The sequence below is a fragment of the Suncus etruscus genome, chromosome 1 (genome assembly GCF_024139225.1).
Source record: "Suncus etruscus isolate mSunEtr1 chromosome 1, mSunEtr1.pri.cur, whole genome shotgun sequence".
Classification (NCBI taxonomy): domain Eukaryota; kingdom Metazoa; phylum Chordata; class Mammalia; order Eulipotyphla; family Soricidae; genus Suncus; species Suncus etruscus.
The window spans coordinates 101,734,104-101,748,109 of record NC_064848.1 but is presented as its reverse complement, the minus strand read 5'-3'; the positions used below and the strand labels follow the sequence as shown (position 1 = coordinate 101,748,109).

The following is a 14,006-nucleotide window of genomic DNA, read 5'->3' as shown; positions in this document are numbered from 1 at the left end:
AGATAAATGTTATAATCTCTAAAATTATCAGAAACTTTTCATCAAATACATTATTGAAACTTGAATTTTTTGTTATTGTACCTGGACTTCTTTTCGAGATGGGTAATTGAAATGAACATTTTTGAATTCCAAATTTCCTTTAATATTATCTGGCTTGTATCCATTTTTTGAGAAGCTGTCAATGCTTGGTTTCTAAAGCAGAATAAAATTTTAGGAGGTTACTAGTTTACAATAACTACTTTTAATGACATTTGTGGTAACATAGCTAAAGTGAGTTTTAGAAAATAAAATAGTTATAAACTAGAAAAATATCGAGGGTGCGAAATAAATGACTGATTCAGACATACATTATCAATTATATTGAAGATTTCATAAGCTGCTCCTCTTGCATTTGCAAAGGCTTCAATGCTTGGGGACGCTTGTCCAATACTAAATGCCCCAATTAATACAGAAAAGAAGACCTATAGAATTTGAAAAAAACCACAAGTTACTTAGGTTGTATCTTATAATTGTTTTCATACTTTTTCTAACACAATTAATAAAATTTTTACCTGTCAACACAAGTACAGAATATTAAATTTCAATATTAAGATATTTTAAAAGTTTAACATTTTAATAGTTTTTAATGTATTCTCTAGAATTACTCTTACTTGCTCAATAAAACAATGATATAATTGACCATAAGGCTTCAATTCATTTTAACAGAATTTCTGGGCTTCCATTTCCTCATTTGCAAAAACAAAACAGAACCTACTAGGAAAGCTTAGAATTTCTATGTCAGATAAAATAGTGTATATGAGGGCCCGGAGAGATAGCACAGTGGCGTTTGCCTTGCAAGCAGCCGATCCAGGACCAAAGGTGGTTGGTTCGAATCCCGGTGTCCCATATGGTCCCCCGTGCCTGCCAGGAGATATTTCTGAGCAGATAGCCAGGAGTAACCCCTGAGCGCTGCCGGGTGTGACCCAAAAACAAACAAACAAAAAAAATAGTGTATATGAAAATATTTTGTGAATTATAAAACGAAGACATTGTTCTTTATCAGGTAAATCTTTTTTTTTTTTTTTTTGCCATCAAACGATGTTTTTTGGGACAGATAAACAAATTTGGGTTTTTATGGTGGTGTTTTGTTTTGGCTTCCCGTCCCCCACTTTTTGTCCAAATCAGTTTTCTATTGGGGAAAACTTGACTTTTCTCTTCAGAATTTATTTGTGTGAGTGTTTTTTGTTTTGAGGTCATACCAGATAGGTTCAGGGGTTACTCTTGACTTTAAACTCAGAAATTACTCTTTGGAGGCTCAGGGTTACATATGGGATTGAGCCTAGTTGGCTGCGTGCAAGGCAAAAGTCCTACCCATTGTGCTATCACTCCAGCCCCATTCTCTTCAATATGTAAAGGGAACTAATGTTACTATTCATTTTCTTCAAATTAAACAGATACTATAGCATTTCATATTTTATATGTATTATATATGCAAAATATCTATATGTACATTGCAAAACTCCATTTATATACATACATACACATATTTGGAACTATGTAAAATCTCTCTGTATTTCCCTACCAGTCCTTACAATTCTAATGGTTCTCTATTCTTGACATTTTCATTTGGTAGAAGAGATAACAGTTTTGACAAGTCAATGAAGCTATTCCATAGTAGTTTGGAATTTGTGCAGTTTGTGGGGTAGATCTTAACTTGGGGGAGTATTATACTTAATATTGCTGTCTACATCACAAATAAATAATAAAAAAAATCTCTTCTCAGAACCTAGGTCTATACACAGTCGCATTATCCTAATAATAGCATTTTGGTTTAAAGAATATTTAACTGAATAACTAGAGACATAATTATCCCATTCAGAGTATAGCCATGATTCCTGAGAAAAGGAACATTTAAAGGATTTCAACAAAATGGCCCATCAATAATTCCACAAATTTGTATAAAGGAACCACCTTGATTTTTCTCAAAGGATAAAGTAAAAGTAAAGTATTGAAAAAAATAAAATAGAAGTAAAGTATTAAAGAAAAATAAAGTAGAAAGATAAATTTAATAAAGCAAATTCTAAAGTAGCATTTACTTTAATTATATCAAGACACATATTGAGTTGGATCAGTTATTTCATTGTCTTTAAATAAACAAAGCTTTCATTTAATGACAAGTGCTTGAACAAAACTTTGGAAGAGTGTGACTCACCAGAGAGAATATTGAAAACATATTCTTCCCAAAAATGGAAGAGTAATAATTCATTTTTCATAAATTTATGAGGTAGATTAGCTTTTATTTAAAGGATGTCAAAAAGCTAGTGTCTATTTTTGCTGATTTCTCTGAATAGTACCTTAGAAAATAAATCTGAAGGACTAAAGGAATAATGTAAGTGTTAAGATATTTGCCCAATACTGGGCCAATCATGGTTTGAACTGGCAAATATGGTCTCTCAAGCATGACCAGGTATGAACAAACCATAAACCACAAACCAAAAACCCTAGAGGTTTTTAACATAAAATCTGGTACAAATAATCTCAACAAATTTAAGTTCATAATATGGGTGTTGGCAATAGTAATATTTAAAGTACAGGATTAATTGTACAAGGAATCTGCAAAAGAGACAGCAATATTGATCACTGGATATATGGAGTTTCTTTTCTATATTTAATCTAATAGTGTATTTCTGTATTATTCAATTGATATTTCATATATTAATTCCCTACAGTCAAGCTGGCACCGCTTAATAACACTGGCATTTAAAATAATGATCAATTTCTTAGTATAATATTACTTACAGTTAGCACTTGTCCAATAGTATATTCATCTGAGAGAACCAAGGAGGTTCCATACCAAAATGCCAGAGCATATGATGCATAAATCAATAGGAAAGCGGCTCCCATCGAAATGTTGGCTGTTACAGCTTTCTTTATTCCAAGTTTTTTAGCTTCTTCCAAATTTTTGTTGTATCTGAGGAATAACAAGTTATCAAAATACTCATAAATCTTATGAAGTGGGTCATGTAGCATGAGCATTACTAGAACTTATAATGTGTACAACCCTGTGGCAAGTGTTTTTACAATATTTTCTCATTTGTACATACGACCCAGTAATATTACTGCTACTTCATTTCCCTCTTTTAGAAAAAAAACTTAACTTAAAGACATTTAGTGCTTTATGGGAAAGTCTTCTAAAAGCTTTTCTTTAGCCATAGTGAATAGTGAAATAATACTGAAATTTAAGAAAAGTGAAATAAACAAAGTTTGTTTTAGCAACTTCTGTGAACATGACTGGTTTTCATTAATGACACAAAAACCAAATTATTCAAACACTTGCTTTTCTCTTAAAAATCTGTCTGCCTTTAAAAATTATTCATAAAATAAGGGAACGTAGTCAAAGTAAGTCTTTTCAATCTTTAAACCTTACAGAAGCTTAGGAAGTTAATTTGCTGTTTCCTATCCTGAGTCACTCTGGGACTATAAAAAAACTGAATTAGAGGATAAAGTGCAAAACATCAGGAGCTTCAAATTTTTATCTAATACCTCTTACATTAAAATAACTGTATAATTCATCTTTTTTTGGCCACACCCACCCAGCAGTGATCAGGGGTTACTCCTGGCTCTGTGCTCAAAAATTGCTCCTGGCAGGCTCGGGGGACCTTATGGAATGCCAGGGATTGAACCCAGGTTTGTTCTGGATTGGTAATGTGCAAGGCAAATGCCCTACCACTGTGCTATTGCTCTGGTCTTTGTATAATTCAGCTTATTTTCATAGATCTTTATTTTTAAAATCATGGGTCTACAAAGTTATTTGTCTTACAAATATAAAATAATCTTCATTATGTACTCAGGTCCTCTTTTCCTAAACTTCTCAGACATTTCCTACATATCATGCCCTCTCCAGTGCTTTTCACCATCTGTCAGGTCATGATTGCTGACTTCTAGAGTAAGCAGGTTTGGCATGGCCTTTGAGTTACCTTCTGGGTTAAGAATCTCTGCCTATCTCTGATCTAATAACCTGGGAACAGTAGGAAGTCTATTCTTTATTAACCAAACTTGGAGAACACCCACTGACACTTCTGAGGACAAATACAAGGAATTATAGGAAAGAGGGTAAAGAGCAAGAAAGCAAACAACAAAAACAGAAACAAAATAATGTTGGAAACCATTGACAGATTTTCTATCTCCAGGACTAATATCTTAATTCTTGCTCTCAAATGATAACTTAGGTACTTTTTAAACCTTTGGACAGTCTGGTCTTCATTTCTAATTAGCCTTCATTTAAAAAAAATATGGTAGACTATTCTTCTCAGGAGAGAAGACATGGAGAAAACTAGTAAGATCTTTGCAAATACAGAATCAAGATAAAATTAGTAGTGAAATAGAATAGATTAAAATTCAGTCTTAAATCTGTCTTATCCTTTTACTGCAAATGCCCTGCAGAGTCTAGAACAGACAGACAGGAGCTCTTAACTTTCAAAATAGAAAAACTTACTTTCTTAATGGGAAATAATCCATATTTTGAAGATTTCTACCCATAGAAACATAACTATACAGATGACACAAACTATTGTTTCACTTTTGTGTTGAAGATTCCATTAGCTAGGCTATATAGTAGAGTTCAAGTCCTACTCAGAATGAGCATGCATTCTTTCTTGCCTAGTAAAAAAAATTTAGTAGGCATTTTACCAGTTACAAAAGCATGCCAGACAAAATGTACATGATATCACATATTATTAGAGTTTCTCCCATTTTAATAGTAAATTCTAAATTTGTCAATTATATTTGAAAGGTACATTTTTGAAAAACATGATTAATATATATATGTGCATATATAGAAGTATTGCATTTTTATGAGTTGATCTGAGATGGGAAGTACTACTAGACAAAAATTACACATAATTACATTTAAGGAATTTAAACATTTATGATATAGTACCCTGTTAATTTCTTTGAGTTCTTGCTTACCGAGACTAATGCAGAAATCAATTCACTGATATGTTGTTGTCCCATGCAGCCAGAGGAAACATTTGCACAGGAAGCAACAGCAAGGAAGAAAATAATTTAGATGCCAGGAAAAACAAATGAAGAGAAGGGGATAAGGTGCAAAGAAACACAAACAATACTCTTTTATGCAGGCTTTTTGATTAGTTTTATAATAAAAAAAAAACACATACAAGACCAGATATTATAGTATTTGTTCACTGAAAGATTTAAGCACAAGATGGTAACTGAAGTAGAAATTTTAAAAATAAAGTTATATAACAAAGTCTTCTTAATTAGAAATATTGTTATTCTTAAATAATATGAAAACATCATGCCAATAGCCATGAGATGCAAAAAGCCACTTACAAGAGCAAGGAGAAACTTGAGTTAAGAAAAATAAATAGATAAGCACATCTGCAGGACACACAAAAGAGAAAATATAATCTTTAAGTTAAGGAGAATAAAAACCACTTATATACTATTGAATTAACCTAAAATTTTAGTTAAGGTCCAAGAGATTTAGCTACTTATTACAATGTTAATTTGAAGAGAAAGTAAGATAACTTAATTATTTGTCTATGTAGAAGAAATAAATTAAGAAAAGAAAAAAAGATTATGTTTGATTTAGAGAAAATATTTATCTATTTTATTTCCAAATTATATCCCAAATCTAGGTATCCATCTCTACCTACTGTCTATATCACCTTCCATTAATCTTCTCCCTGGCCCACTTGCTTCTACATTCTGTTCTGATTCAATCTCTAGACTAATCCCTCAGAAGGGACACAGTGTTGATATAAGTTTCATTGTTAAAGATTGTTTTTATATATAAAATCTTTATTTAAGCACCATATTACAAGCATGACTGTAGTTGGGTTTTAGTCATAAACAAAACATCTCCCTTCACCAGTGCAACATTACCACCACCAATGCCCCTCTCCCTTCTTCCCCACCCTTGCCTATATTTGAGACAGGCATTCTAACTTCTCGCACTCATTAAGACTGTCATAGTAGTTGTTAGTGTAGTTATTTCCCTAACTGCACTCACCATTCTTTGTGTTGAGTTTCATATTGTGAGCTAGTCCTCATCTCTATTGTCTCTGGGAATTATTATAATAATGTCTTTAATTTTTCTTAAAACCCATAGATGAGTGAGACTATTCTGTGTCTTTCTCTTACCCTCTGGCTTATTTCACTCAGCATAATAGATTCTATGTCCATCACGTATAGGAAAATTTCATTACTTCATCTCTCCTGACAGCTGCATAATATTGCATTATGTATATGTACCACAGTTTCTTTAGCCATTCATCTGTTGAAGGGTATCTTGGTTGTTTCCAGAGTCTGGCTATTGTAAATAGCACTGCAATGAATATAGGTGTGAGGAAGGAATTTTTGAATTATATTTTTGTGTTCCTAGGGTATCTCCCTAAGAGTGGTATAGCTAGATCATATGGGAGCTCAATTTCCAGTTTTTAGAGGAATCTCCTTATTGTTTTCCATAAAGGCTGGACTAGGTGGCATTCCCACCAGCAATGAGAGTTCTTTTCTTTCCACAGATTGTTCTTGTTCTTTGTGATGTGTGCCAGTCTATGTGGTGTGAGATGGTACCTCATAGTTTTTATTTGCATCTCTCTGATGATTAGTGATGTGGAGCATTTTTTCGTGTGCCTTTTGGCCATTTGTATTTCTTCTTTGAAAAGCATCTTCTTTGAAAAGCATGACGCTTTTGATAGGGTTAGATTTTTTTCTGTAGTTGGGTTTCAATCATAAACAGAATACCCCACCACCACCAGTGCAACATTCCCGCTACCAATGCTTCCCTTGTCCCCCACTCCTGCCTGTATTCATGGCAGGCATTCTACTTCTCTCATTCTTTAATATTGTCATGCTAGTTGTTAGTGTAGTTATTTTCCTAACAGCATTCACCACTCTTTGTGGTGAACTTCAAATTGTGAGCTGGTCTTTCTGGCCCTTCGAGCCCTTAATGCCATTGTCTCTGGGCCTTATTACAATATGCCTTTAATTTTTCTTAAAACCCATAGATGAATGAGACTATTCTGTGTCTTTCTCTATTCCTCTGACTTATTTCAGTCAACATAATAGTTTCCATGTACATCCACATATAGGAAAATTTCATGATTTCATTTTCCCCTAAACCTTATTATTATTAAGGCAATGTGATTTACAACAGTTTCCATCTTATTATTTTATATGCACCATGCTACATCATCCCTATCCCAGAGTGTCAAAACCCTACCACTCTAACAAGTCCGTACCCCAGGCATCTCCTTTGTAGCCTCTTGTCAATGTTCTATTGACAATACTTAAAAGGTTTGTCTCTATTTGGTATTGTCTTTGCTTCATTAGGGATTAGTTATCCAATTAGTACTTCTAAATAGTGTTCATAGGCAATGCCCTCCCCCCAGTATCTCTTAGATGGTTAAGTGGGAGTCTATTGTGGGGTCTTACCAGGACGACCCTAATGACAGTGCCTGGAAAACATCAGGGTATACCCAATGCCACTGAGATGAAAAGGATCGAATCCAGCTGGAGCACATGCAGGGTATACACATTTTAAACTCAGTACTAACTCTCCAACACGGAAGTGTTTTGTTTTGTTTTGTTTTGTTTTTGGTAGCTTTAGTCACAGTTATAATAGTGTCAACTCTTAAGACTTTGGCATACACAATTTTCTCCTTCTATCCCACCATTCTGCCTTCTCATTCCTCTCTTTTCCCTTCCTTACTTGGCAATTTTATTTCTGTAATACAGGCTTGCTATCATTAGATGTCTGTTATTCTCATTTCTTGTTACTCTATATGTGAGAACATCCATCAACCTTACTTTTTTGACTTGGGATCATAAAGGCCCTTACACCTACTTCTGATTATTAAAGAATTAAAATAGGGGCCTAGCGATAGCACAGTGTTAGGGTGTTTGCCTTGCATGCAGCCGACACAGGATGGATCCCAGTTTGATTCCCAGCATCCCTTATGGTCCCCCGAGCCTGACAGGAACAATTTCCGAGTGCAGAGCCCTGAATGTCACCAGATGTACCAAAAAAAAAAAAAAAAAAAAGAAAAGAATTTAAAATAGTGCTTGGCATGGTAGTATATATGATGGATCTATTCATGGAATGAACTAAAAAAAAAAAAAAAAAAAAAAAAAAAAAAAAAAAAAACTCCTGCCTTCCACAAAACCCTTGCTTTTATACCACAGAATTAGGTACCACCCTAGGTGGGAGCAGAATGCCAGGTCACACCCTAGGGTAGGACACAATTATTGATTAGGTAGGATCAGTGACATAATAATCTTATGGAAATGTTTACATACATAACACTTAGACCATTATTTTTTAGTCTTGTCTAATTAGATTGATAGGTAAAGCTAATTTCCAGTTATCCAAAGGAAAAAAGGTCCTTTCAAATATCCATATTATTATACTCCCTATCTTCCAAAGAAATTATTCTATAATACATTATAAGTGAATCTCTGAACATAGATTTATAAGATGATCTACTTATTCTTATCATTAAAAACTAATAACCATCTTCTTTAGAAAAATATTTCTGTATTCAGGTATTCATCATTTGAAAACGAAGAGATTTACTCGAGTTCTGAAAACAGGCTTTCTTCCTACAATATTCTTTTTTTCTCTCACCTAAATTATATCTCATACATTAAGATCTACCTGTTGCTAATATCTTTTTTTTTGTTTTGTTTTGTTTTTGGACCACACCGGTGAAGCTCAGTACTTCTGACTATGTGCTCAGAAATCGCTCCTGGCTTGGGGGACAATATGGGACACTGGGGGATCGAACCACAGTCTATCCTAGGCTAGCCTTACCATCTGCTCCACTGTTCTTGGCCCTGCTAATATCCTTTTTAATAAAATGTTCAAAGGACAAAGGCTCTAATTTAAATTCCTAGCACATATATAGTATATTGCACACCACAAGGAATCATTCCGGAGGTAAGAGTCAGAAATAGTCTTTGAGCACTGCTGGGTGTGGCCAAATCCACTATCCCCAAATAAACAAACAAATGAAAATACAAGAGAGATATTATTCAATTCATTAATTTTAATAGTTATTAAATAATGATGCTATTGTTTTACATAGTATTAAGAACTAGCATCACTACAAAATAGAATGCAAAAATGAAAAGCTAATGCTTCACCCAATATAAGTATATACCACAGGAAGAAAACAAAACAAAATAAAACAAAAATCCTTCCCTGAGATTTTGAACTTTAAGGTCAGCACCCAGAGAGGTCAAACTACCTCTGTATGAATTCAAACTACCATTGTGACCAAAATCTCCTAGACAAATAATGTAACGTGTAGTGATTTCAGATTGGTAAGAAGCAGAAGCAAATACAACTCCTGCTTGAAAAAAAATTGACTTTAACTCAAAACCATTCTAACTGCAAAATGAGACAAGTTAGAGAAATATTTCAATTTTAGAGACAATAAAGTATAGTTAAAAAATGACTCTTAAAATTGACTGAATACTATATATTTTCTAATAGCTAATTGCTGTTTCATAGGAATGCTTTTACTTTCTGAATCATGCTAAATACCCAGAATTCTTTATGCTTTTAGTCTGTGGACTGTACAGAAACTTCTGTGTAGACAACCACATCCTTTGTGAATGACTGATTTGCTTCTTGTTTTTCAAATGTTATGGTGTTAAATATTCCTCTTGCTTAAAAGTTATTATAATTTTTGTTTTCTGATCTTATAATTAAGTAATATCACACAATAAATTGAAATATAACTAGTATATATATCTAATATCTACTTCACTCATTAGATTAAAGGAATGCTTTCTACATTTTGCTATTAAGCATGTTTCCTATAGATTTTTAGCATATACTTTTTATTAAGTTAGAAAAATTATTATTTTTATTTGGGGCTACTCTTGGCTATCTTTGTCTTATTCCTGGCTTTACACTTAAGAATCATTCCCGGTAGACTTCAAGGACCATACATGGTACTGAGAATCAAACCCAGGTCAGCCATGTGCTTGCAAATGCATAACCCACTAGCTCAGGAAAGTTTTTTTTTTTTTCTTTTTATTTCGGGCCATACCCAGCCAGGCTCAGGGGTTACTCCTAGCTCTGAACTCAGGAGTTATCTGGTGTGCTCAGAGAATTATATGGGATTCCAGAGATCTTCAGCAGGGAGTTATTTTTTGTTCATAATTTTAAAAGTTATTATGAGTTGGGGCCGGAGTGGTGGCTCAAGCGGTAAGGCATCTACTTAACCCGCGCTAGCCTAGGATGGACCATCCCATATGGTCCCCAAGCCAGGAGCGTTTTCTGAGAGCATAGCCAGGAGTAACCCTTGAGCATCACCAGGTCTGGCCCAAAAACGAAAACAATAAAACAAAAAAGTTACTGTGAATTGTATATATTTATGTTTTCCCCATTTCATCAAATAAAATACTTTGTATTATGTTACATTATCTTTGCATTTAAGAGATAGAGGCAACCTCTATCCCAGGATTATTTTTTTAAAAATTCAATCTTATACAACCTGTCATTTTTTGCAGATGAGCATAATTCTATAATGTATTAATTTGTCTGACTATATGATTTTACCAAGTAATGTTTAACTCCAGAGCAAAAAAAAATCTTAGAATTTTCTGTATACTAGTACATATGTTCATATAAAATACCATATAGATTATTATCATATATATTCTATTTTAAATAAAGCCCATGCTTCTAAGTGGAACAAATGAATATCATAAATTTCAATATTTATATACTCATATTATAAATTTCCATCTATGTTACACCCCACTCAGGAAGGGCACACATCAGAAGTGCTTTTTAGCCTTCTTAGGTGTAGTGCACTCATGAAAAAGAATTATTTGCCAAAAAGGCCCACTTAGAGTAGTCAAATCAGTTGACCCTTTGCGTGGATTGTTTGGCTATAATTCTAAACGTGGCTGTGACTATCTCTCTCTTTATTTTTGACCATTATTAGAAATCAGGCCTCAGTATTTCTTTCTAACAAAGGAGGACAGTACCAAAGCCGACAAAAATCTCCTGCTGAGCTCCTGTGATCTCTCTTTCTCCCCCAATTTCCTTAAAGGTATCTGGTTTCTCTTTACCTTTTCTCTTCATATGCTAATTCTAGCTTTGATCTCATTGGTTCATCCCCTTTTCCTTTTTCCCTGGCTACGCCCAAAAATCCATCTATATAAGGCCCAATAAAGCCTCTCTGGCTCTCTCTGGCCTCTCTCCCTCTTGTTTTCACCATGTAGTTCTGTGTGGTTTCATTTATTTCATATTTCATATTCATCTGTTTTGTGCACCCCCTTGATTCCCAGTGGGAAAATGAACCTACTAAGGTCTGCTTAGGGACTTTTATCTTATTATGATAAAAAGTCCGCAGCACATCTATATCGCAAAAGCTCAATTAAAAGAAATAGTTGTAAGAAAAAATACTAAACATAAACTTTGAACTTTTGTACAGTTGTAATTTTTAGTTTATTTCCCGCTCATAGAGTATAATTCAACTGAGTAATGCCTAGAGAAAGGCACCAAAGATTAAAATTCCATCACATACCTTATCCAAACCAGTCATTCTTAGAGCATAAAAAGTTAAGTTGATTGCCAAAGAGACAGTACAGAGGGTGAAGTGCTTGCCTTACACATAGCTGACTTGGGTTCAGTACCACATATGGTCCTGAGTATTACCTGGAGTGATTTTTGAGCACAGAAAAGAATAAGTCCTGAGCACCAACAGGTGTGGCCTCCAAACAAACAAAATAATGAAGTTGACAGTATATGGCAATTATATCTTAGTAAGAAATAAATGGGTGGCTTGGGTAGAATAGGAAGAGGAGATCAATTAGATAGTAGCAAATGATAACTAAACTTCTGATGATGAATATAGCATAGCAGATACAATTGTAGAGGTGAGAAGGTTTATATATAAATAGTGTTATACAATGTTATAAAGCAATATCAACTGAAATAAAATACAGTATAAAAAGTTTTGAAACAGGGGCTGGAGAGATAGCATAGAGGTAGAGATCTGCCTTGTATGCAGATGAATGGTGGTTTGAATCCTGGCATCCCATATGGTCCCCCAAGCCTGCCAGGTGTGATTTCTGAGCATAGAGCCAGGAGTAACTCCTGAGCGCAGTAGGTGTGACCCAAAAGCCAAACATAAAAAAAAGTTTTAAAACAGATAGAAAAAGATGATCATAAGAGATATAAAATAATCTAGTCTTAAGAAGGTATTTATTTTTCCACTTGAAGTACAACCATTTTACCTCTCTCTTTGTTCCTTTTCAGACAATATAGTTTGCATACTGTTAATTAAGGGTTACCATGCATATCACTTTCATCTCCTTTCAGACCTAGTTCTTGTCCAGAGTCAAATTTCAGTTATTGTCATTGTTATGATGGTCCCTTACTTAACCTAACTATACTGCTCCATTTTTTGTGGCAAGCTTCCTACTGACTGATCCTTCTGATCCTCATCTCTGTTGTTCCTAGATATTATTACCATACTGTATTTTCTCCCCTTAATGTCCCACAAATAAGTGAGATTATTCTATGTCTATTCCTCTCCCTCTGACTCATTTCACTCAGCATACTACCCTCCACATTCATTTCAGAAGCAAGCAGGTGGAGGTCTGTAGGGGACCTGGGGACATTGGTGGTGCAAAATGAATACTGGTTAAGGGGTATACAATGTATGACTGAAACAACTTTGTAAACATGGTGTTTATTTTTTTATGTAGAGAATATTTTATTAAAATGTCAATTTAGTAAAATTCAGATAACAAAAAAATTTGAAAGACCATGTAGTTAAACTCTTTTTAATTGATAATAAATATGCTATCTAAATAAAAAAGGCAAACCCTTCTGATCATGTCCCTTTTTAAATCATTTTAACTATGAGTTATCTAAGATCATGTAAAATAAACTTAGATTCCTATTAAAAACTGTGTCTACATCATTTGTCCAAACTGGAGTACTTTTAAGACTGAAAGGAGCGGGCCCGGAGAGATAGCACAGCGGTGTTTGCCTTGCAAACAGCCGATCCAGGACCAAAGGTGGTTGGTTCGAATCCCATATGGTCCCCCGTGCCTGCCAGGAGCTATTTCTGAGCAGATAGCCAGGAGTAACCCCTGAGCTCCGCCGGGTGTGGCCCAAAAACCAAAAAAAAAAAAAAAAAAAGACTGAAAGGAGCCAGAAAAAGAGACATAAATTAGACCTATCCTAGGTAAAATAGGATGCAGGTATCAGTTATCCTATAAAGTATTAATTTTTCAACTCCAGAATATTCTTTTTTTTCTTTATTTAAACATCTTTTTTCCCATTTTTTCTTTATTTAAACATCTTGATTACATAAATGATTGTGATTAGGTTTCAGTCATGTAAAGAACACCCCCTTCACCAGTGCAACATTCCCATCACCAATGTCCCAAATCTCCCTCCATCCCAACCCACCCCCACCTGTACTCCAGATAGGCTTTCCAGTTCCCTCATTCATTGACATGATTATGGTAGTTCTCTGTGTAGTTATTTCTACAGCTGCACTCACCACTCTTTATAGTGAGCTTCATGAAGTGAGCTAGTATAAACATGTTGTTTAAATAAAGTATATAATTTATTAGAAAAAGAAGTAGAAGCAGAATTATTTTCTACAATATTATATTGTAAAATAGCCAGTAAACATTATAAAGAGATACATATATTAGAGAAAACCCTATAATCAACATTGTCAATATGAAGGGTATACAGGATTACAAAAATATTTCACATTTTTATCAACTAAAAAATAGAAACACAAACCTGTCAAGTTCTTTCTTTTGTCCTCCAAATGCAATCACAGTTCTAATTGCTGCCAAGACTTCTTCAGCTACTGCTCCAGCTTTCGCATATGCCAAGAGTTCTTTATCAGTAAATGAAGAAAGTACCTGTTTAAAAATTATTTTTGTGATATTTTAAAATATTCAAAAAGTTAACTGTATTTTTTGTAAAATTAACTTATCTTTTGTTGCACTAA

The 14,006-nt window shown here is 34.0% G+C and overlaps 1 protein-coding gene across 1 annotated transcript in view; it reads right to left on the bottom strand.

Annotated features, from left to right (window-relative positions):
* Nucleotides 1–14,006, bottom strand: part of ABCB1 (ATP binding cassette subfamily B member 1) — a 99,122-nt gene that overhangs the window by 53,216 nt on the left and 31,900 nt on the right. Inside the window, 4 exon segments of the mRNA XM_049776430.1 lie at nt 82–192; nt 348–461; nt 2,779–2,950; nt 13,793–13,917. Of these exon segments, the coding sequence (XP_049632387.1) occupies nt 82–192; nt 348–461; nt 2,779–2,950; nt 13,793–13,917 (522 nt within the window).